Source organism: Saimiri boliviensis, chromosome 11 (assembly GCF_048565385.1).
Source record: "Saimiri boliviensis isolate mSaiBol1 chromosome 11, mSaiBol1.pri, whole genome shotgun sequence".
Classification (NCBI taxonomy): Eukaryota; Metazoa; Chordata; class Mammalia; order Primates; family Cebidae; genus Saimiri; species Saimiri boliviensis.
Genome location: NC_133459.1, coordinates 52689342 through 52712951, shown reverse-complemented (window position 1 = coordinate 52712951; position 23610 = coordinate 52689342). Strand labels below are relative to the sequence as shown.

General features: G+C 49.8%; 1 protein-coding gene across 2 annotated transcripts; it reads right to left on the bottom strand.

Annotated features, from left to right (window-relative positions):
- Positions 1–7096: 7096 nt before the first annotated feature.
- MRPL37 (mitochondrial ribosomal protein L37) lies at positions 7097–23566 on the bottom strand. Of its 2 annotated transcripts, XM_003921525.3 has the most exons (7): positions 23142–23565; positions 18650–18833; positions 18441–18556; positions 14546–14731; positions 12647–12804; positions 9111–9314; positions 7097–7303 (listed from the first exon to the last, which is right to left on the bottom strand). In XM_003921525.3, the coding sequence occupies exons 1-7, from the start codon at positions 23485–23487 to the stop codon at positions 7226–7228; spliced, it is 1272 nt and encodes a 423-aa protein (XP_003921574.1). In that variant the 5' UTR covers positions 23488–23565; the 3' UTR covers positions 7097–7225. The 2 variants fall into 2 exon arrangements, with proteins under 2 accessions (XP_003921574.1, XP_039330538.1); XM_039474604.2 differs by lacking the exon at positions 14546–14731 and having other exon boundaries at positions 23142–23566.
- Between the last annotated feature and the right edge of the window lie 44 nt (positions 23567–23610).

The following is a 23610-nucleotide window of genomic DNA, read 5'->3' as shown; positions in this document are numbered from 1 at the left end:
GCCCTTCCTGACCTGTTTGGGGAACGTGGGTTGGAGTTTATTACACCGATGACAAAATGCAGGGTGACTTGTTGGGGACAGTTTTTGTTCCTGGTGCCTAACAGGATGAGGTTTTGTGTTTTGAGGCATCTGTCGCCTTTTCCTGGGCCTGCAAGTTCTGTGTTCTTGTGGAGTCTCTGCAGAAGGTGGGTTGGGAGGGAGAGTGTCAGTCTCACTTTAAATATTTGGGGGCCTTCTAAAAGCCAGTTTGTTTCTTGTCTTGCAAGCACATTTTGGCTGGCTGGCATATCTTTTATTTTTCTGCAAGTAGAAAAAGGTTCTCGGTGCCCTGTGTTTCCTATGGGGAGTCCCTATAGCCAGAAGGGCCCTGTAGGCCACAGCCACTCCCTGCTTCCCCCGACTCAGGTAGGGCTGGCTTCACCCCAGGCCCCCAGCTGAAGTGCCTGCTGTTTGCCACTGTAGGGGGGAGCACAGGGAGGTGGTTTTTTTCCCCCTAAATCTCCAAGGCACTGTGAGAGCCCTCGAAGGGCTTTGAGAGGAGTAGCCTACTTAAATTTTGGGAAAAGTATGCTGGTGGCATCCTGGGAGATGAATCCGCTGGGGCTGGCAGGAGGTGGAGGGAGCCATTCCCAGATGACATCTAGGCAAGAAATGCTGAGGGCTAGGATGAGGTAAGCCGCTGTGGATCTGACTTGCACAATGACTAGAACTTTCTACTTCCCTGGAGCTCTGGGGACCTCATTCTAGGCCTGCAGCAGGAGCGGGTGCCCGGGTTGGTGGGTGGGAGGACACTAAGGGCCCGAGCAAAGTGCAGGGTCAGCCCATGTTTATAAGGCCCTTAGGGGACCAGATAGCAAATGGCCAGGTTTAAATTTTGCTTTTGCTGCAGCTTGCTGTGTGGCTGTGGGCAAATTAGTTTATACTTCTGCTCTGTTTGCTCAGCAGCAGAACGGGGGATGATGGTTTGCCTGCCTCATGGGCTGTGAGGTTAGCACCATAAAGTACTTAGAACGGTGCCACGCACAGACTAAGAGCAGTACGTGTTCACTACAAGTGATGTTAGTCATGTGGGGAGAGTCCAAATGGGTGTGTTGGGGAGTAGCTGAGAGGATCTAGAAGATTCCATCTGGTCCTTCCCTCTTCACCTTGGAACAAGGTTTCCTAGGCTTTGCTCAGCACAGCCACCTTTATTAGAAAAGCATCCCCATTGGAGAGATGAGGAGACTGAGGCTGTGACTAGCCTGTATCAATGGTGCTGACCCAGGGCTGGGAAAAGGTTGGGAGGATGCGACATTTGTCCAATACCTGTGCCCCTTTGGAGTGAGAGTCAGGTATAGACGAGCCGTGGGATTGGGGTGCTGAGCCAGGAGAAGCCAGATCACAGAGCCCCCTGGGAGGGGTGCCTGCTGTGTGCTGTGCTGCCCCTCCGCCTGAGGCCCCTCGGCAGCCCTGCAGTTGCCTTCACAACACATTTGGCCCTGGTGCAGGTTGGTTTGGCCTTCCTCAGGGGCAGGTCTCTGAAAAAGAACTGGTTCTTGTTCAAGTGTTTTCACTGCCCGGGGCCAGGCCAGAGCTCTACACGAGCCAGTGGAAAGATCCTGAAATGAGCAGGAGAAAAGGGAGAGTCAGGCCAGTCCTTCCACAAAGGAGGGCTTTGGCCTATCACCGAGAGGTGCAGGAGTCGGGACCGGACCACAGCTTTCCTGTTGCAGTCACGGCTGTCCACAGGCCCCTCAATTCTAGGGGTCAGCCGGCCTAGGGGGGGCAAAGCTAGAATCAGGCCTGAGACGGGACCCCACACCTCCTTCCCTGCTGGGAATCCCCACTGTCCCCTATCCCAGAGCCAGGAAATGATAAACTTAAGTCACTGACACCAGTAGTGGCACAGCTACTACGGTGCTCAGCCTGGCTGCCTGGTGACCTGAGGAATCCCTCTGCCCCAGTCTCTGCTATCCCATGAAGTGGTGGGCTGTGTTCCCAGATTCCACAGACTCCAGGAGATTGATCCCAGAGCATATCCGAGGTCCCTCTGAGGGCTCTGGCCCTGAACTGAGAGGAGGTGGGTCTCTTGATGTTCAGGCTGTGTCTGCAAACCTGGCCTGCAGAGCTGCGGGGCTCCCCTGGACTTCAGTAGAGTGACTGGGCAGGGTGGGAGAAGGGGCTACAGGCAGATGAGCCTTGCTCTGCCTAGCCCTGGGCTCACTAGGTACAGGCACTGGGGGCTTGCAGCTGGGGCTGAGGGTGGGAAATAAAAGATGAGACCAATGAGGTTGGGTGCTGGAAGGCAGAGTCTGTTCTGTCCTCCTGTCTATTCCCAGGGCGCCTGCGGAGCTGCAGAACCTGGCATCTGGTTTCTGGAATTTCGCCACGTCCTTGGTTTCCTGCCTCCATGTCAGCCCTCCAGTGCCACAAAGACCGTCTCACTTTTGAGCTTCCACAGACTTCCTTCTTTCCATCCATCCACCCATTCATGTTTTCTGAGCACCCCTTTTATGCCAGGAGTGGTGCTGGCACTAGGGATACAGAAGTGAATAGACACAGAAAGACGGAGATGCCCTTTTGTGGAGGTGGGCAGGCTGCAGGAAGAGCTCTGTTCTGGCAAGTTAAATTTGAGATGCTGATTTGATATCAGTAAAGACGTCAAGTAGGCGGGTCTGAGCTAGAGACATACCGTGGGAGTTGTTGGCATTTAGAGGGTCTTAGAAGGCACAAGACTGGCTGAAATCATCTAGAGAATGAATGGAAAAGAGGCCGAAGGACTGGGTCCTGACATCTGGGGAATGGTGACACAGCAGTGAGTAGACCAGGAGAGCAAGGGGCCCTGATGACGAAGAGAAGGAAAGGGGTACAGAGAGGAGAGTGCTTCCTGCTACTGGGGAACCCAGGTGGCCACGCCCACTATGGCCCTGGGACCAAGTCCAGGCTGCTCACAGCTTCCAGACAGCTGCAGGGCATGGAAGGGCCCTGCACAATCCTGCTTTTCCTTGTCCCTCAGCACTTCACCTCCAACTTTGCAAGACTCCGTGGATGTCTGCACAGCCAGGGCCTTTGTTCCTGCTGGCCCCGCCTCCTTCCTACTTGCCCTTCGGAACCTAGCTTAGATGGCCTCTCCTCTTGGAAGCCTTCCTGGCTAGAGTAGCTCTCTCCCTGGGTCCCTACAGCCTGGTTGAGTGTATGCCTCCCCCATCAGGCTGGGAGCTCCTCTAAGCCAGGGACCACGTAAGAGCCTTCTTTGTCCCCAGAATCACCAGCACAGGTCCTGGTGCCCAGCAGGTACACAATGAGTGCTCTTGGAATAACAATGTTGTTGAGTCGTCACCCCAGAACGTGCTCCGTGGCACCCCTCCCTACAGCATGCTGTCACCTGTGGGTGGGTAGGTGCCCAGATGTGGGGAAGGAGGTGGTCTTTGTGGGTATCTGCTACTGCCAACCCAAAGGAGACTACTCTGGCCATGTCCACCCAGTACCCTGGGAGCTCCTGAAGGGCAGGGACCACATCTCCTTCATTCTGTAACTTACGCTTCCAGCACAACACCTGGCACACAGTAGGTGCTTATCAAATGGGCTGCCTCTGGAGGAGGTCGGGCTCAGTCTCCAGTCCTGACCTATTCTTGGGTTCCATCATTGGCCCAGCTGGGGAGGAGAAGACCCATGGGTCTCATGTGCACACATCTGTGTGTGCACATGTCTGAGTGTGTGGCATGCATGTGTGCACACGTGTGTGTGTGTGAAAGCTGGCAGGGGCCATGTTGCTCTGACAGGCTGGCCTCTAAGGGATAGAGGTCCTGCCCTGGGCAGCAAGCCCACTCCTCATATCCAAAGACTCCACTGGATGCAGTCTTTGGATATGAGGAGATACAGCCTGAGGGGAGAGGGTCCCTGGACCTGGGTGGAGGGGTCTTTCAGCAGTGAAGCAGGTAGACCTTGTGGGTCAAGGACATCTGAGTGTCCATGTTGAAGACAGAGAGACTCGGGTCGCCTGCATGCTTTCTGAGACTTTGACCCACAGCAAAAGAGGAACCAGGGAGATGCTGCCTAAAGCCCAAGAGGATCCTGTCCTGCTCCGTCCCAGAGCCCTGTGGGTTGTCACAGGGCCTCTGCCAAGCACCTGCCCCAGGTCCAGCCTGCACCAGCCTTGGGAAAGAACAGAGAGCAGCCTAAAGTGAGATCCCCTCAAGCAAGTCCCCCTTTCCACCGGGCTTCTGAGAACCCCAAACCCATTCCCTTGAAACCTCCTTGTCGAATGCAGACTATTTGGATCTAAAAGTGGGGAAACCTGCATCCCCACTTTGCCAATGAGGAAGCTGAGGATCTGACAGGGCGGCTGGAACACAGGAGGCTCCTGGAAGTGGGTTCCTCGCAGGCCAAATCAGAATCCCCTTGCCACTGAAGCTTGCTGGAAATGAAGAACTTTTGAATGGATCAACCAGGCACTTAAGTATGTGAGTGGAAAATATGTTCACAAAGGGAATGTCACCATTTCACCCCCCAGTCTGTTGCTGGAAGTTCCTATGGTGAGGTCTCACTACCCAGCATGGCCCGGTGCCGCACTCCTCTCCCTGCCTCACGCTCCTGCTCCTTCCCCAGCTCACTGGCTGAGGTGCCCGGCCTGGGCTGGAGGCTGGCTGAGGCCCTCAGGGTCCACTGCATCGCTTCCTCTCCTGCGTTGAATGACGGAGCGGGGAAGCGGGGACGAGGCTGGTAGACATTTGGGATTTGGAGAAGCAAGGACCTCTCTGTGGAGGGGGCAGTTGTCATGACACAGGAGCTTTCCAGCTCTTCACACTACATCATGTGGTCTCTGAGCCTGTTTCCTCATCTCTATGGGGACAATAAAAAACCTCCAGTCCTGCCTGCCTGGCTTTGCACATCAGCTGCACTTGGCAGCTCCCTTGACCAGAGACTGCAGTTGGGCTCCAGGCTCTACAACGTCGCACTAAGGCTGGCATCCAGGCTGTCCTCATTCAGGGTGGGTTGGGAGGAAGACAGGCTGCCCAGGCCTGCCCTGCAACCCCGGCCCCCTTCCAGGCAGTCAAGCAACAAGGTCATCTGCTGACGGTCCGCCTACTCACTCGGGGCTCAAGTTCACCTCCCCCACCTCCCCTCCAAGCAGTCTCCAGGGGCTTCAGCCTCCTCAGGATCATGCAGAGCCACCACCACTTGCCCGAGGATCACTGCGGTGGCCTCCAGCTGGACTCCTGTCATCCCGCCAGCTCCTCCTCTGTACTCCCAACAGTGTTCTTTAAAAAAAAAAAAAAAAACTTTGACTCAGCAATTCCACAGCTAGGAACTTACCCAATGGCTCTGCTGGCAAAAGTAAGATACATGAATGAGGACGCTCACTGTACCATCATTTCTAATAACTGGAAACAACCCGGATCGCCATTAACAGATACTGATGCAGCAGCTCAAAACAATGAAGAGATCCTATGTGCTGATGTGGCAAGGGCCTATGACCCAGGGACATCAGGTGAAAGGAAGTGCAGAACAGGCTATAAACAGAATGACTCCTCAGTCACGTACATAGGTGTGTTCTTACAGACACACATTTTCACCAACAGCCTGAAAGAAACTCTAAGCTCTGCTATCATTAGGGAAAAGGACTAGCTAGGGACAGCCTTGGGTGGGTCAACTTATATTTTCCTGAACTCTGAACTTTTATCATTTATGTATGTTTCCTGTCTGTAAAATAAAAGTAAAATGGGCAGCAGGGCTGAGAGTCCCTGGGGCCCCAGGTCAGCTCCCCTGGGAGGTGAGGTGTTTGGTATTCTGGCCCCTCCCAAGCCGGCCACTCCAGCCCCAGCCAAGCCCCCAGCACTCCCCACTTCCAGTCACTCCCCAGCCCCAGAGTCCTCTGTGGCTGGCTGCTTTTCCTGGTAATCCCTCCTGCTCCCTCCCCACCTGCCTAGCCTAAAAGGTAAGCTGTCAAGTGGAAAGAGCCCAAGCCTGGGAGGCAGAGACACAGGCGGGAGGCCACTTTGCCGCTGCCTAGCTGAGAGCTCCTCCAGCTGCTGCAAGTTCCCACACTAACTGCTCTCAGCAGTCCCTCAGCGGGAATTACAGCCCAACAAAGCCACCTCACCCAAGGTCCCGCCGGGGCTCTCAGGAAGCATATCCAATGGCTGGTGGCAGGCCAGGGGTGTTTGTAGAAGGCTCAGCTCCCTTGCCTCTGGCTCCAGTGTCCATGAACAGGGTGAGGCCTCAGGTGCAGCCACACTGAGCTCAGGCCCGCCATCCCTACCTGCTGTTGCCTTCGCTCTCCCCAAATAGAAGTCTCCCAAGCATTTGCTTGGGAAGCTGACCTATAGCACCAGCTGGGTGACCTTGGACAAATTCCTTTAATTATCCGTGTTTTCTCCTTAGGGTCTAGAACAGTGCATGGCACATGCTAGGCATGCAATATTTTCTTTTTTCTTTTTCTTTTTTTTTTTTTTGAGACGGAGTTTTGCTCTTGTTGCCCAGGCTGGAGTGCAATGGCGTGATCTCGGCTCACCGCAACCTCTGCCTTCTGGGTTTAAGTGATTCTCCTGCCTCATGCTCCCAAGTAGTTGGGATTACAGGCATGAACCACCCCACGCCTACCCAGTATTTTTCTTGAATATGGAAATGATATTGACCTTGTAAGGGGTGTGTGGAGATGAAAGATGCTGTGTATAAGGTGCCTGGCATGGCAGCAGTGTCTGGCACAGATCAGGACCTGACATTATTTGGACAGAGGCCAGCTGAACCAAGGGTGTACTTGGCCCATTAACCAGGATATGAGGGAGAAATCAACAAATATTCTAGTGAGATATTCTGCAGTCACTATGGAATGTGTCCACAATTTAAATAATGCCGCAAGAACCTAGTGACCATCAGAGTATCTGCCATGTGGCAGACACTACACACACAGAACCTACTCTTAACACAAAGTCAGTCACATTAGCCCCAGGTTTCAGATGAAGAAATGCAAACAGACAGATGAAGATACTTCTCTAAGGTCACAACATGGGTCGAGGGCAGAGCTGGGCTTCAGCTGGGGCAGGTCAGGCTCCAGGGCTTGGACTTGTGCAGGGGCCCTTCCGGATGGCACCCTCACACCAAACACAGGCTTCAGTGCAATGCAAGGGCTCTTTATTGTCAGCAAGAGCAGCAGGCCAAATGAGCACTGAGGCTCCACGGGGCCCAGGCCCTCTTCCGTGGGAAAGACGCAAGGGAGTTTTCATGATTCAGAGGGGTCCTCGGCTCACACCGCACCGTGCAAATATAAAGCTAAAAACTTTCTGAAAGTCTCTGGCTTGAAACCAACCGGCCCAACAGGTTCCTGGAAAGAAGAGAGCCCATTAGGATCCTGCTATTAGATTTAATGGCAGCAATTAAAACAAAGATTGGCTTGAAGTAGATCTTCAGTGTCTGGACAGTAACTGTTTCTTTTTCTGACATCGTCTCTCTATCAGACTAAGAAGGGGTGTCAAGGGGCTGCAGGCTGGGAGGACAGGAGGCATTCCCAGCCCCCTTCAGCCAAAACAGCTGCTGATGCTGCTCTGCTGCTGAGGCCCTCTCACTTCAACCACCAGGAGCAAATGGGCTGTTGCCCTCTCTAATCCCAGAGACAATCATCCCTCACCCATTCCACACACATTTACTGGGCACCTGCTCTCTACTGGGCCTGTGTCCCGTGCTGGAGACGGAGACACAGCAGTGACTTGACTCCGGTTCCTGTCCTCAAGGAGCTTACAGTCAGATGTTCAAAGAGTGAAAATAAAAGGAGACAGAACCCACTGCAGAAGTAGGAAAAACAAGAAAGCAGGGAGAAATGACTAACTCGCCAATATTTATACGTGGAAGAGCGAGCAGAATGGGCCAGAAAGGAAAGGAAAAGGAAAGAGACGACAGAGAGCCCTGCATATGCAACAGAGGAAGTCGAAATGAAGGCAGGAAGAGCAAGATCAGGCCAGAGCCCAGGGTGCATGCTGGCGGGGGTGGAGCGGCAGGAGGTGAGGCTGCAGAGGTGAGGAGGAGCTGTCTCCAAAACATAACGGGCCGGGCCCTGAGTCAGTATCCTAAAAGGGAGAGGCTGGGGAAAGAGCACCTGAAGACACAGAGTCAGGAGGGAAAATCTGACTAAAAGCAGAGAACATGGAGGTGGCTGGTGTGACTATGCAGGCGAACTGAGGGTTTCCAGGACCATGGGAAAGGGCACAGACCCGGCAGGCATTTCAGGTGGAGAGAGCACTGGGAGCTGCCAGAGAACTAGTTCAAGAAGTGACCTGCTGAGAATGTTCAAAGGCTCAGTGCCTCCATTTGGCAAGCCTGTACTGAGGCCTGTGTGGGACCTAGCTGGTCCCAGAGCAGGGACCCCTACTCTGCTTTCCAGTCTCTGACCCTGCTGTGTGTCTCTCCAGGGTGCATCTCACTGGCGGACACTCAGTCAGGAATTTATTTAGAAGCTGCTACTGCCCACTACACAGAGAACAGGCCTGGACCCTGCCAGCTAAGCAGTGGGGTGCAGCAGCGATGGTGCCATGTATCTGTGGGATGAAATGAATGTAGCCCTCCAGGCCCTGCCCTCGAGGACTAGGAGCTTGGAGTTCTGTTTGGTGGACGAAAAAAAACACGTGAAGAGATTCTACTCAGAGCAGCGTGACTGTTCTAAGCTGGGGCAATCCAGAGGCCAGGGCAGCCCACCTGAGGCACTTAAGTGAGGGTTTGGATGGGGACAGGGCTGGTGAGTTTCCCAGAACAGGAAACACTTATGGTAAACCTGGAGGACAAGGGGAGGATAGTCAGACAAAGAGTAACGGGAAGGGGAGCAGGCGAGAAGCCTCCTAGATGAAAGGAGTAGCATGTACAAAGGCCAGAGCTCATGAAGCCGCAGAGCACCCTGGGAGCTGCGAGGAACTGGATTGGTGGGAGGGTGCAAAGGGAAGGAGGAGCTGGAGTGGAACGCTGGGCAAGGCCTTAGTAGCGGCGGGGCTAAAGGAGCCCTGAAGATGGAGATCCCGGGTGGGAAGTCCCCAGGGCCAGGGCTCTACTCCCAGAGCACCCCTGCAATCCCACCTGAGGAGCATACCAGGTAGGTGGAAGCATGGCCCTCTTCCTATCACCAGGCGGGAGACGGCTCAACTTACCACGACCACTCTCTTCTTGATCACTGGGAGACACCAAAAATGCTGATAGAGGAGCTGGTCTGAGTCCACCCACGCCAAATTCTTGACACCCTCATTAGAGGCCAGGTCTGTGGTATTCAGTTGAAACACCAGGAAATGGAAGACGCGTCCGTCCGTGCCCACACTCTGCACCACCACAGGCTGCTCCAAGACCTTGGCATCATTCTGAGAGGAAAAGGGGACAAAGAAAACAAATCAGAAGCTGTGGAGTGTAAGGAACAGCACGGCCCAGGCAGCTTCTAGCTCTGCCCTTTACAGTGTCCACCTACGTCCACTGAACGGCTTCTCTTCGGGGCAATTAAAATAGAATGAGGAGTTCAGGGCACCGTCCAGGGCCGGGCCTTCCTTCAGCCAGGCTGGCTGTGCCTTGTGGCCCCAGGGTGCCCACTGTTCAACTTGAGCACATCAAAGTAATAGTTCCTGCCACTGAAAGGCGATTTCCAGGCAAGCCAGAGTTCAGGCAGGCCAGCTGGGAGGCTAATAACAGAAATCCCTCAAACTCTTGGCATTACTTGATGAGAACCACAGTGACATCAGCTATCAAATATGAATCCAGAGAGTCAATGGATAGATGTAATATCATTCAGTTCTCACTCCACTTGACAGATGAGGAAACTGAGACTCAGTGAGGTAAAGTGACTTGCCTGAAGTCACAAAGATGGGTGGTATAGAACCCAAACTGGCTCATGCCAGATCACACACTTCCCCCACCCCCTCCTTGCTTCTAAGGGTCTGGCAGTCACATTAGCTGGGTTTCATGCTTACACTGCAACTCAGCATGGGCCACGTTTCAGGATTATCCACCACAGCAGAGTCAGTGTCAGGATTTCAGCAGTCAACTCCTGCTACTGATCTCTTCTAGTTACTGCCACTTAGGAATAGTAGTAACACCTAAAACATTCACTGAAGGCCCCTCAGGTGCCAGGCAGCTTGCCAATTTTACATCAAGTCAGCTCTACGCATAAATCTAGAGGTATATTCCCACTAACAGATAAGGAAACTGAGGTTCGGAGAGGTGGTATAATTTGTTCTAGGTAACCCATGGGGTATGAGTCAGGATCAGACTCGATGCTATTAAGTCACTGAAAGCCCTGTTGTTTTTGTTCTGGTTTAATCCTGGTGTCCCAGTGTATCTAATAGTGGCGCTTCATCATTCTCAGGGGTGGCCCAGTTTGGGAATAAATCATATGGTGAGCTACTGAGACTTTGCAGCAATCCAGTTTGGTGACTGCTACTCACTGAACAAAGATCCAACAGGCAGGCCCCATGAAGCAGGCCATCCTTGATTCAAAAATGCTGCCTGTGTTCACCCCACTGGGGCTGAATCTGGCATTAGGAATACCTAATGTCAGACCTCAGTGTGGGCCACACTGGGGCTGTTCGCCTTAGAAATAACTGTTCTTCACTGCATGAAAAATAAATAAAAAGAAAAGTACCTGTAAGTGTTAGCCGAGAATTCTGTATTGACTCTTATCTCCCTCTACAGATCAATAAAACTGCAGGTAGTACATAAATTTCTCAGCAATTTTACCTTTTACATGGAGGCTCTTCCCATAATTGCTCAACTTCACATCCCTAGGAATAATTTGTACCTGGAGGGGCTGAAGGAGGCCTTCTCTCCTACCCAACTGGGTGGCAATTAGTGCCATCGTTGCTACCCAGGCTCTGCTGGCAATAGCTGGCACAGAAGCTACAATGAGTCTGCAGGCCTGGGACCAGGGTTGTGACTCTCTTCCTCTTACCCCTGTCTGAGTTGAGAGTAGCACATCCTTCAAAACTGGAGAGATCACTGTTCCAATCTCTGTTTCCCCACTCATTAGCTGTGGGATGTTGGGCGAGCTACCTAACCTTTTGGAGCCTTTAGGAAGTATACAGTCAGAGAATGGGAATAAAGACAACTGTCCTAGGACTGGAAAGACACAAGAAGGTCACATAAGGAGGTGACACCTACTAATTTCTTAGCTGTGTGACCTTGGGCAAGTTCCTTAGCCTCCCTGACCTCAGTTTTACCATCTATAGAGTGAAGCTAATAGCATCTGCCACATGGGGTTAAAAAACTACAATTATTAAGTAATGCAGTGGTCCTGAAATTTCAGTTCAGTGGTTTTCTTTTCCTTTTTTTTTTTTTCTGAGGCAGAGTCTCACTCTGTCACCCAGGCTGGAGTACAGTGGTGCAATCTTAGCTCACTGTAGCCTCCAACTCCCAGGTTAAAGCGATATTCATGCCTCAACCTCATGAGTAGCTGTGATTACAGGTGTTCGCCACCACACTCATCTAATTTTTGTATTTTTAGTAGAAATGGGGTTTCACCACATTGGCCAGGCTGGTTTTGAACTCCTGACCTCAAGTGATCCTCCCACCTTGGCCTCCCAAAGTGCTGGTATTACAGGTGTAAGCCACCGCCCCTGGCCAGTTCAGTGTTTTTTTTTAACTCAAGCTTGGAGCAGCGTCACTGGGGGACTTGTTAAAATGCTGATCACTGGGCCCCAACTCCATGGTTTCTGATTCAGTAGGTCTAGGGTGGGTCTGAGAGTGTGCACTTCCAACAAGTCCCCAGATGATGCTCCTGCTGCTAATCCAAGACTCTATTTTATGAACAAACCACTGTGTTTTTTTTTTTAAATAAAAACCCTAAGTAAATGTGTGGTATGAAGCAGGTGCTAGATCTGGGCCAGGCCCATTCCACTCCCTATCCATTTGGCTAACCATGGCTCTCCAACCCCTCTAGGCCAAATAAGGTGGGAAACAGCACTTTTCCTTATTCCTACTCTAGAAGAGACTCAGGCTCTAACCAAGACCTGGGGGTCCAGCAGTGGCTCTCATGAACTCCCCTACCCCAAACCAAGGATCTGGTGTCCTTGGCCTGCTTGAGGGCTCCCATACAGCCCTCCGCTCCCTGGAGGCCTTTGTCCTTAGGGCCAGGCTTTTCCCATCTTGGGACAGCTCTCTGTGACAAGTTAGTCTGTATTCTATACCTTCTAGGTCCCTGAGACCTCCTCTCAGGGGCTACCGATCAGGGGCTACTGCCAAGGAGTATCGTGGGTCCCCAGCACCCATCCTGAGTTGGCGGGCAGGGCTTGGTCATCTCTATTGCTCCACCTCCTCCCGCCTGTGCTGTACTTCTGCCACTGCAAGAACAAAGGCAGCATGCTGCAGCACAAATAACTGAAGACTTCAGAGTGGGGCAGACGTAGCTGCAGTCCTAGCTCCATGCCAGATAAGCTGCATGGCCTCCCTGTAATTCTGTGGCATAGCTTGGAAGGTGGGGACTTGACTGTGATCAAGTGAGCTACTCAGGTGAAGCACAGGCAGTCAGCCCCTAGTGATGCGGGTTCATCTCCTCCTTTAGGGAGGGGCTGAAGTGCGCCTCCCTAAAACTCCTCGGTTTAGGAATCAGTTCCCTACATCCCCCTGCTTCTTCCTCTTGAGCAATAACCTTAAGGGAGAAGACCCAACACCACATAAAGCAGCTCAGTGGTCTTCTCCACATACGTACCCCATAGAGGAGCCGGGCCCGAGCCAGGGCACTGCCAAAAGCAAACAGGATCATCTTGGCCCGCAGCTGATCTGGTTGAAAGCGGCGTCGTCGTGAATTGGCTTTGTCCAATAAGTACAGGGTATGGGGACAGGGGTAAGGATAACCTTCCTGGAATCCTGCAAGAGACACAATCATGTGGAGTGGTAAAAAGGATTCATCAGCCTGCCACAAAGCCTCAGGAAAGCCACCCTGCCTTAGCCCAGGGACAGGTGCTACACAGAGGCTCAACAAAAGGAGATACTATCACTATAGCTCAGGGGCTGGCAAACTTCAGCTTGCTGGCCAAATCTGGCCTGCTGCCTGTTTTTGTAAATAACGTTTTTATTGGAGTACAAACACACTCATTCATTTACGTCTGTCTATTGGGTAGCTGTGACAGAGACCATATGTGGCCTGCAAAACCTAAAATATTTACTATTTGGCTCTTCACAGAAAATGCCTACCAACCTGTTATAGGTGCTTCCTGCAAGCTAGTTCTAACTCCACACCTTTCTCTCTCATTCTGTCATAAAGATGACAGTGATGTTAGGAGAACGAGAACTTGAAATCTGTGGTAATTATTAAAAAGAAAGCAAGTCATTTGCAAAATTTACTACTTTAATATTAGTGACAAACGACTCGCCTCATCACTCACAACTGACCCACACAACACTGGTGCTGAGATCAAAGTTTAGCACCTGTTCTTCTCAGCCATGACCTTGTCAAGTCATGATTCTCTTCCCCCGCATGGCTACGAGTAACTCTTGGTAGGCTGGGAACTTCTAGAATAAGTGATCTGGATCAGTGAATACAGGTGAAAAAGAAGGAAGAAAGAGGTTGGGAAGGCTGGGCACGGTGGCTCACGCCCATAATCCCAGCACTCTGGGAGGCTCAGGCAAGCGGATCTTGGGCCCAGGAGTTTGAGACCAGCCTAGGAAACATAATGAGAACCTGTCTCTAAAAAGAATACAAAAATTAATCAGGTATGGTGGCACATGCCTGTGAGGCTGAGGTGGGAGGACTGCTTGAGCCTGGGAGGCTGCAGTGACCCACAATCGTACCACTGCACTCCAGCCTAGGTGACAGACTGAGACTGTAACTCAGAAAAAAAAGAAAAAAGAAAGAGGCTGGGAAATTAATGTAGGCTCTGAAAACCCTAGAGAAGGTTTCTGAAAACCCTAGAGCAGGCATCCCCAAACTACGGCCCACGGGCCGCATGAGGCCCCCTGAGGCCATTAATCCGCCCCCCACCCCCCTGCCACACTTCAGGAAGGGGCACCTCTTTCACTGCTGGTCAGTGAGAGGAGCACAGTATGTGGCAGCCCTCAAACGGTCTGAGGGACAGTGAACTGGCCCCCTGTGTAAAAAGTTTGGGGACGCCTGCCCTAGAGGCTCTCCTGCGTGCTTTCCTTGACAGAGTTAGGATTAATGACCCCACTCAATGTCCATGGGGCTTCCTCAGTCCTTTAAGAGGGTTGGCCAGAGTTAAAGGGTAAACAGAAAATGGGTGCCTTTCATGAGACCTATGAATAAAGAAAAAGCCTGGGTCAAAAGCCCTGCACGTGGTCAATGATACAGTTTGCTGAAGGAAAAAAAAGCCCCTCAAGCCACTCTGATGTAACAGAGTAACAGAGTCACTTCACGGAGGTAAAACATAAAGTCCGCCTTTAAGCAAATCACTTCACCTCCCTAAGCTGCAGTTTGCCTGTAAAATGAAGACAATAGTACTTGCCTCATGGGGCCGCCACAGATCCTAGGAGATGGGTAACACACGTGAGGTGCCTAGTACCCAGCAAGTTCTTAGTATATCCTTTCCCTCCAGAAACACCATGTCCTTCTCCCCGACACTGCTTAAGAGTCCAAGACATTGATCTTTACCTGTGTGATCTTTTCCATCATAAACATTGCATTCATAAAGGTCGATTGTGGGTGATATGGGATAGAAAGTCTCTAGAACATGATTCTTAGTAGCTTCAACCTCCTCTCTGGAGGCAATGGTGGGCAGAGGATCCTTAGTGTTCAGCTGGGTGTCAATAAAACCACGGGCCTGAAGGAGAAGAGACTCTAAAAGGGAGAAAAATGGTTACTCTAACCTGGTATAAAGACTTTCTCAACCGGGCAGAGTAGCTCATACCTATAATCCCAGCATTTTGGGAGGCCAAGGCAAGTAGATCATTTGAAGCCAGGAGTTCTAGATCAGCCTGAGAAACATGACGAAATCCCATTTCTACTAAAAAATATTAAAAATTAGCCAGGAGTGGTGGCGCACACCTGTAATCCCAGCTACTAGAAAGGCTGAGGCATGTTAATTGCTTGAACCTGGGAGGCAGAGGTTGCAGTTGCCAAGATTACGCTATTGCACTCCAGCCTGGGTAACAGAGTGAAACTGTCTCAAAAAACTAAAAATAAATAAATAAAGACTTTCTTAACTCTGTAAAGCCTAAAGCCTCCACCCTCCCATGTGCCTCAAGTCATTTATAGCTTTTCTAGATCATCAGCCTAATCACAGAACACAAAGCTCTGAGTTAAGATGTTAATCCTGGGATCCCTAAGAAGGGATGAACCAATGCACTCTTCTTCCTGTGTTCCCTTCCCAGTAAACCCTAAGGGCCAATGGTCTCTGGGGAGTGAAGCCTGCACCATACCTGTGCACCTGCTAAGCTGGGGACCCAGAGATGTGTGTGAGATACTCTCTGCTCTCAAGGAGCTCACCAGGTAGTGAGTGCTACAATGAAAAGGATGAAGCATATTGAAAAGTTGTACAGGTGGGGCAAATTGAACTTCTCTGGGAATGGGAAACTCCCTGAAAGAAGCAATGCCTTAAGAAGACATCTGGAAGAATGGGTAAGAGCAGAGATTCTCAACTGCAGCACTATTTACATGGGGACAGATAATTTTTTGGTGAGGGGGTGTCCTGTGTACTGTGGGATGTTTAGCAGCACCCTGGCTTCTACTTACTAGACGCCAGTTGAACTCCCTCCCCATCCCTTCTTCCCACACCCGTCCACAGCATAATCAAAGATGTCTCCAGACACTGCCAAATGTTTCTCCCTAATTGAAAACCACTGGGTAAGAGCTTGCCGGGTAAAGACAGGGGGGAAAGCACACTAGTTAAGGAGGAATAATGTCCAAAGGCACAGGTGCAGGCAACTCCATGGCAGAATTTAGGAAGACAAATCCAGGTGACTAAAGTAGGATACAGCAGGGAAGGAGCAATGGAGAGAAAGAGGCACACCGAGGCTAGAGGCAGAGGAGATTCTCAAACTTAGGAAAGAGGCCAGATTGTCCTTAACAACTGAAGAGTGAGAAAACCCTGGCCAGTTAAACAGCCTCACTGACGTCAGATTAGCATATATGCTACATGCAGATGTAGGTGGCATGAGGAAAGCAAACACACATCTGACTCATCAGCAAGCCAGCCATGGTGAACGTGCGTAGACCTGCTTCACAGAGGTCCCCACAGGAGATCACATGCTGCCACCAGACAAAATACGCTTTGAAAAACACCTTGAGAATGGCCTCCTGGGAGTATCCACAGAGGCCAAATCTTTCTCAGAAGTGCTTGAATTTTCAGAAATACCCACAGTGTGATAATGGATCAAGGCCGTTTTTCTTATATGTCTAAAAATTGGTTTGGTCAACAGCACTGTCATTAATTAGCATGTGGCCTCTCTTATTGGGTAGGTGAGGAAGGGATATTACGTCTGTGGATGGATAAACTCTGACCTGTTTGTTAAAATACATCACACTCACACCTCAAGAATAGTTTTCTAAAGTATTTCCTGTTTCCTCACATATAATCTGCAAGAAAAATAACTGTGCATGCACCTCTCCTAACCTTGGGTTTTCAATTCTCCCCACAGACCACTCTTGTGTGGTTTCTGATTCAATTCCCTCCATATCCCTCCTCCAGTGACGGCTCCAAATGGGGTAGTTTAATTAGAGGTAATACTTGATGATGGGCCAAGTACTCCTCTATTAATGAGGTTCACTCATTTCCTTAGTGGTGTCATTACCTCTGCAAAGCTGACTCTTTGCCAGGAAGTCTATACACAAATGGGCAAGCTGGAGACCTGACCAAGCAGATGTTCTAAAATCCCAAATCATTCCACAGCTGGTTTCCCTGCGCCAGGATTCCACCAGTTACAACACCTCTGTTCTCTGAATATCCCTGCCTGAAACACGGACAATATGCATTTACGCATCCCTTCCGTCAGCACCTACTGTGTACCATGACTTGTTGGACACTGGGGACAAAGTCAGTGAGACACAGTCCCAGCCATCAGGAGTTCAGTTTAGTGGGGCAGACAGAACCAACAGTAGATACTGACAGTACAGTGTCATCTATGCTATGATGGCAGAATGGGCATAAGGAGCACAGATGAGGAACAGCTAACCCAGCCTGGATTCAGAGAAGGGAGGCTTGAGTGAAGTCTTGCAGATAAGGAGAATATGGTTAAATGAAGAAGGCAGAAGCCAGGCGTGGTGGCTCAAGCCTGTAATCCCAGCACTTTGGGAGGCCGAGGCGGGTGGATCACGAGGTCGAGAGATCGAGACCATCCTGGTCAACATGGTGAAACCCTGTCTCTACTAAAAATACAAAAAATTAGCTGGGCATGGTGGCTCATGCCTGTAATCCCAGCTACTCAGGAGGCTGAGGCAGGAGAATTGCCTGAACCCAGGAGGCGGAGGTTGCGGTGAGCCGAGATCGCGCCGTTGCACTCCAGCCTGGGTAACAAGAGTGAAACTCCGTCTCAAAAAAAAAAAAAAAAAAAAAAAATTTAAAAAAAAAATGAAGAAAGCAGAAAAGAATATTCCAGGCTGGGCATGGCAGGAGGCTCACGTCTGTAATCCCAGCACTTTGGGAGGCTGAGATGGGTGGATCACTTGAGGCCAGCCTGGCCAACATGATGAAACCCCATCTTCACTAAAAATACAAAAATTAGCCAGGCGTGGTGGCACATGCCTGTAATCCCATCTCCTCTGGAGACTGAGGCATGACTATCACTTTAACCCAGGAGGCAGAGGCTGCAGTGAGCTGAGATCATGCCACTGTATTCCAGCCTGGGCAACACAGCAAGACTCTGTCTCAAAAACAAACAAAAAAGAGTATTCCAGACAGAATGCACAGCATGTGCAAGGCACATGGGTGTGAAAGCTTGATGCTAAAAACCTGCAAGTGGCTAATTTAGGGATGGGGTGGGCAGGGCAGTAGAGCAGGAGATAAGACTAGAAAGACTAAGTGGCAACTAAATCATGAGGGCTGGTAACCCTCAACAAATGGTTTACACTACTGGGAGACAGTGAAGGATTTGAAATGGGGCAGGGACATAAAAAGACTTGTACTTTGGAAAGATCACTCTAGCAAGCCATGTTGAAAATGGATTTGGAAGAGTAAGGTCTAAGTGTGGTAAGAAGACTATTGCAATAGAATTTGAGCTTTATGAGGGCAGAGACTACATGTGCGTTATTATTTCCTTACCTTCAGCATGTAGGTACTTCCCATGTACATCCCAAGCACTCAATAGATATGGCTGACTGTTAATGGTTGAGTTAATGTCTTAGAAAGTGATTAAAAACAAAAATCGTTGGGCTATGGCGAATTATACTGAGGGTATATCTGAGCCTACAAAATTAGACCACGAAAGATAGGAGTGAGGATAGGTATTTGGGGGCAGGGGAATGGGAGCTGGTGATGGGGCTGAGTAGAAAGGGGGGAAAAAAAAAAACCTAAAAATCAGATCAAGGCTTTCTGGTGTATAAGATAACCAACCTCGGTTCCAGTAAGCAGATGACATGGAGTTTTGGGCACAGATCCGCCTGGCCAGAGAAGGATGCTTGAGAATCTGAGATTTACACAGCTGTATTAGATTGTCCACGATGACTGGGCTTGAAGACAAAAAGAGACATCTGGGGACTTAAAGCAACAGGTTGACTCCAAGATCCATTAGTTGGAAATCTTCTTTACTTGGGGAAACTTACCAGTAGGTCTCTCTCTTGGGGATTTCTTCGGTGCAATGCCAGAGACGGGCATGAGAGATCACACGCAGAACGCGCTCATCTTGGTTCTCTATGTGGTTCCTTGGATCATCGACTAGGCTAAGCACTTTCTCAGGAAGGCCTTCTATTAACTTGGTCTTGGTAAGCCAGAGGGCCTGCTTTACACCTTTGAGGTAATCAGCCACACACACAAAGAAAGAAAGAAAATGATTCAGGAGGAGATACTTACACCTACCAGGTACCATCTTAGTAAAAAGGCTGCCTCAAGAGAGAAACTGGATTTGTTCTGTGACAACTGAGGGGACAGAACCGAAAGGGAAGAGCAGAAGCTAAGAAAGCCAGATTTCAAGTCAAATTCAGGAACGACCATCTACTTCAGGATGGTTAACATGTGTTCAGGAACGACCATCTACTTCAGGATGGTTAACAGGTGACTGAAGTGGTGACTGCCTGCCACTAGAGGAATTCAAACAGTGGCTAAAGACAGCTGAGATCATATGGCTGAATGCTGCAAGCAGTGGATAGACCCTGGGCTATGGGACTAAATTGATGGATGCCAACCCTTCACTTAGGATCCTTTCTAATAACCCACACCCCAGCCCTGATTAAAAAAGCCTGTGTCACCGGGCGCGGTGGCTCAAGCCTGTAATCCCAGCACTTTGGGAGGCCGAGGCGGGTGGATCACGAGGTCGAGAGATCGAGACCATCCTGGTCAACATGGTGAAACCCCGTCTCTACTAAAAATACAAAAAACTAGCTGGGCGTGGTGGCGCGTGCCTGTAATCCCAGCTACTTAGGAGGCTGAGGCAGGAGAATTGCCTGAGCCCAGGAGGCGGAGGTTGCGGTGAGCCGAGACCGCGCCATTGCACTCCAGCCTGGGTAACAAGAGCAAAACTCCGTCTCAAAAAAAAAAAAAAAAAAAAGCCTGTGTCTACCAAATGTACTTCGTTTATTAGGGTGGGCCCAGGCATAGGCCCATGCTGCCTTCTTAGGAGAAAGCAACTTTTGGAAATAACTGGGAATACCTTTTGAATTTTCATGAATACTTTAAGGAGCTGAACCTCTCTGGCCTTAGTATAGAAAGGCTGGGCTTTTCCTGGATACAGTACTGTTCCGTGTGTGTGTGTGTGTGTGTTTTTTTTTTTTTTAAGATGAAGTCTCACTCTGTTGCCCAGGCTGGAGTGCAGCAGCATAATCTCAGCTCACTACAAACTTCGCCTCCTGGGTTCAAGTAATTCTCATACCTCAGCCCCTCAAGTAGTTGGGATCACAAGCGTGCACCCACTGTGCCAATTTTTGTATTTTTAGTAGAAACAGGGTTTCACCATGTTGTCCACGCTGGTCTCGAACTCCTGACCTCAACTGATCCACCCACCTAGGCCTCCCAAAGTGCTGGAATTACAGGCATGAGCCACTGTACCTGGCCTGTTGTCTTATAGGCATGGTGAATTGTCTCTATACCAGAGGTTAACAAACATTTTCTCAAAAGGACAAATAGTAAATATTTTCAGCTTCTGGGCCACACAATCTCTCTCACAACTATTCAACTCTGCTACTAGAGCACAAAAGTAGCAATAGGCAATAATTAACAAGTGTACATGGCTTTGTTCCAATAAAACTTTAATTATAAAAACAAGCAGATGATCTAATTAGCTGACCCTAACTACGTACCATTTGTTGATTGCTAGCAAGCTCAGAGCCAGGTTTGGGGCTTCCCTTTAGAAAGCAGAACCTGAGGTTGGGCGTGGTGGCTCATGCCTGTAATCCTAGCACTTTGGGAGGCTGAAGTGGGCAGATCACTTGAGGTCAGGAGTTTGAGACCAGCCTGGCCAACACGGTGAAACCCCGTCTCTACTAAAAATACAAAAAAAATTAGCTGGGTGCGGCGGCACTTGCCTGTAGTCGTCCCTTGCCTGTAGTCGTCCCAGTTACCTGGGAGGCTGAGGCAGGAGAATCATCTGAACCTGGGAGGCAGAGGCTACAGTGAGCCAAGATCACACCACTGTACCCCAGTTTGGGCAACAGAGCAAGATTCCCTCTCAATAAATAAATAAATAAATAAATAAAGTAGAACCTCACAGAAAAAAATTTTGTCGTATTCATCTTACTGTTTTATTTTTCCTTCGTACTGATCCCCTCCACATATCTGTTTTTTAATTTAATCAGGTTGTGTTATAAATAAACTGCCCAAAATACTTTGCATGAAAGATGGTATATACATAGCCAGGCCCAGTGGCTCATGCCTATAATCCCAGCATCTCAGGAGGTGGGAGGATGGCTTGACCTCAGTAGGTCAAGGCTGCAGTGAACTATGATCACACCACTGCACTCCAGCCTGGGTGACAGAGTGAGACCCTGTCTCTAAAATAAATAAATAAATTAGTGACAGAAAATCACTGAACAAAAAATAAATAAATAAAAGATGGTGTATATGTAAACTAAAATAGATTCAATTTAGCCTGACAGTCTTTAAAGAAACTTAGCTACTCTCAGTGAGATGGGCTGTGGTGCCAGGCAAAGACCTCCCTAGATTCACCTTCCCCAAATCTGGCTTCTCTAAGGGAGGAACATGCATAGTCCTAGATATCTTAACTTCTGGATCAAGTAAACACACCAGTCCTCTATTCTCAAATGAAAAGCTAATACCATATTCTTCTCAATGATCACGCCCACAAATCGACAGAAGGCTGGTGGCTGCCTTGGTTGACAGAATACTCATCTCAGCTGGAGGAATACTTCTCTGACTCAAGGTTATATCTTCATTTGAAAAACTGTGTCTGGGCCAGACACGGTGGCTCACACCTACAACCTCGGCACTTTGAGAGGCTGAAGTAGGCAGATTGCTTTGAGACCAGGGCAATGGTCTCATTTTCACCTGGGCAATGTGGTGAAACCCCATCTCTACGAAAGAAATATAAAAAATTAGCCAGGCGTGGTGGTGTGTGCCTGTAGTCCCAGCTATCTGGGAGGCTTAGGTGGGAGGAAAGATTAAGCCCGGGAAGTAGAGGTTGCAGTGAGATTGCACCACTGCACTCCAGCCTGCATGACAGAATGGGACTCTTGTTGAAAGAAAAAGAGAAACGAAGGAAGGAAAGAGACAGACAATGTATGGGATGAAAGGGAGCTTAGGATACTCTGGGGGAGACACCCTCAGGCAATTTCTCTTATGGTAATAAATATTAAGACTTTGTTTCATTTGCATATGAAAAACAGGTGATAACTACAGCTGCCATTTACTGAAAGTCACCATCTACCCTGTGCCATGAGCTTTACGCGCCAGGTAGATGGGGTTTTATAAAATGAAACTCAGAGACTAAGGAATTTGCTCTAACTTACATACCTTCTAAGTGACAAGGCCAGGAGGAGAACCTGAGTCTGTCTATGCTAAAGACCATCACCTCTCCCCATTATCTCTACTGGCTTCTCTAGCCCTGTATCTTGCAGAATTTTATTACAACGTACAGAACCTCTCTGTGAGTAGCAAAAACACAGGATATACGATACATTTTCAGCGTAGGCAAACGAATGTAATCTCCTAACATCTGAAATACTGCTAATGTATTCATCCACTTGAGGGTCACTCAAGGATGCCAAGTCTTGTGAGATTCTTCCCAGCACCTTGTAAGGACAATGAAAGTGTTTAAAAGCTGGAAAATCAGCTTTCAAGAATGGGATTGAGAAGCTTAAGAAGCTGGCCAATTGACTTAAGTTTTTTCAAACCTAGGATTTATTCTCTGGCTTAGTCCCCAAATCCTGCCAAGTTGTTGTTGTTGTTGTTGTTGTTTCTAATTACTCCTTGGAAAATACCGTTCCCCCTTCCCTCAAACATTTTGTTTTCAAGACCTGCCCCATACCTATCCTGATTTGGATGGGGAAGGAAGATGGAAGAATGGGAAAAGGGATAAACAAGCCCCACCATGGACTCTGGAAGATAATTTCTGGTACTGTTTTGGATAGACAGGCTGATTTTGGCAAAGTCATTTTAATCTGTCCCTAGTGAGAGTGACAGAGTAGTAGACATGGGCTTGAGAGGTGACAGTCCTGGAGATTAAATATTCTGTCGTCTCCACTATAAACTCTCTCCATCTACTTTTAAAATGTACGGTTAATCTCCAGAATGTCAGACCTGGTATGGTCAACGTGGACTGTCCAGTCAACACCATTCACTTCACAGGAAATAGAGGCCCAGGATGGTCAGCCATTTGCCCAAAGTCAAACAGAGAGAGCCAGGGCTGGGCCTAGAAACCAGGTGTCACGCTGACACGCAAACTCTCTATTATACTCCTGCACAGAGGCCCAGCTTCTTACAACTCAATTCTAACAACTCTCAGAAGATGGGAATCATTAGGGCCCCATTTCGCAGACGAAGAAAACAAGACCCACAGAGTTTCAATGTTTTGCCCAAAGCCACAGAGGGCGGGGTCAGCGCTGGGCAGAGGTACATGGTCCCCTGCCGCCCGTCCTGGGGCCTCACCCTCGAGAAGGCGACAACGACGGTGAAAGATGTAGCAGGGTTGGTCTTTGTACAGCAGATGCTCGTGAAGAGGCGGCGAGCGGTAGAACTGTGGGTGCTTCCAACCGCGGTCCCAGGGCGGAAAGATCGGCCGCGCCAGCCAGGGCACGAAGTGCATCTTCCCCGCATAGGTGATCGGCTCCAGTCCAGGGATCTCGTACACCCTATCCAGGGGAGGAGGCTCCTTCTTCCGCGTGGAGCGCACGCCCCACTCATACGCCCTGCGTCTCGGGGCCCCGAAGCCCCCAAGGCCAAGCTGCCCTGAGCCAGCCAGGGCCAACCTTGCGGGCCCGGACACCAACGCCATACCGAACTCCTCAAGACCTCCACCTGGATGCCGCCATCTTGCCGCGCGCAAGGCCTGCTGGGAACGAAAGGGGCTGGGCGCCAAAGCTCGTTTTGGGAATGGCAGCCAATTCAACCAATCACA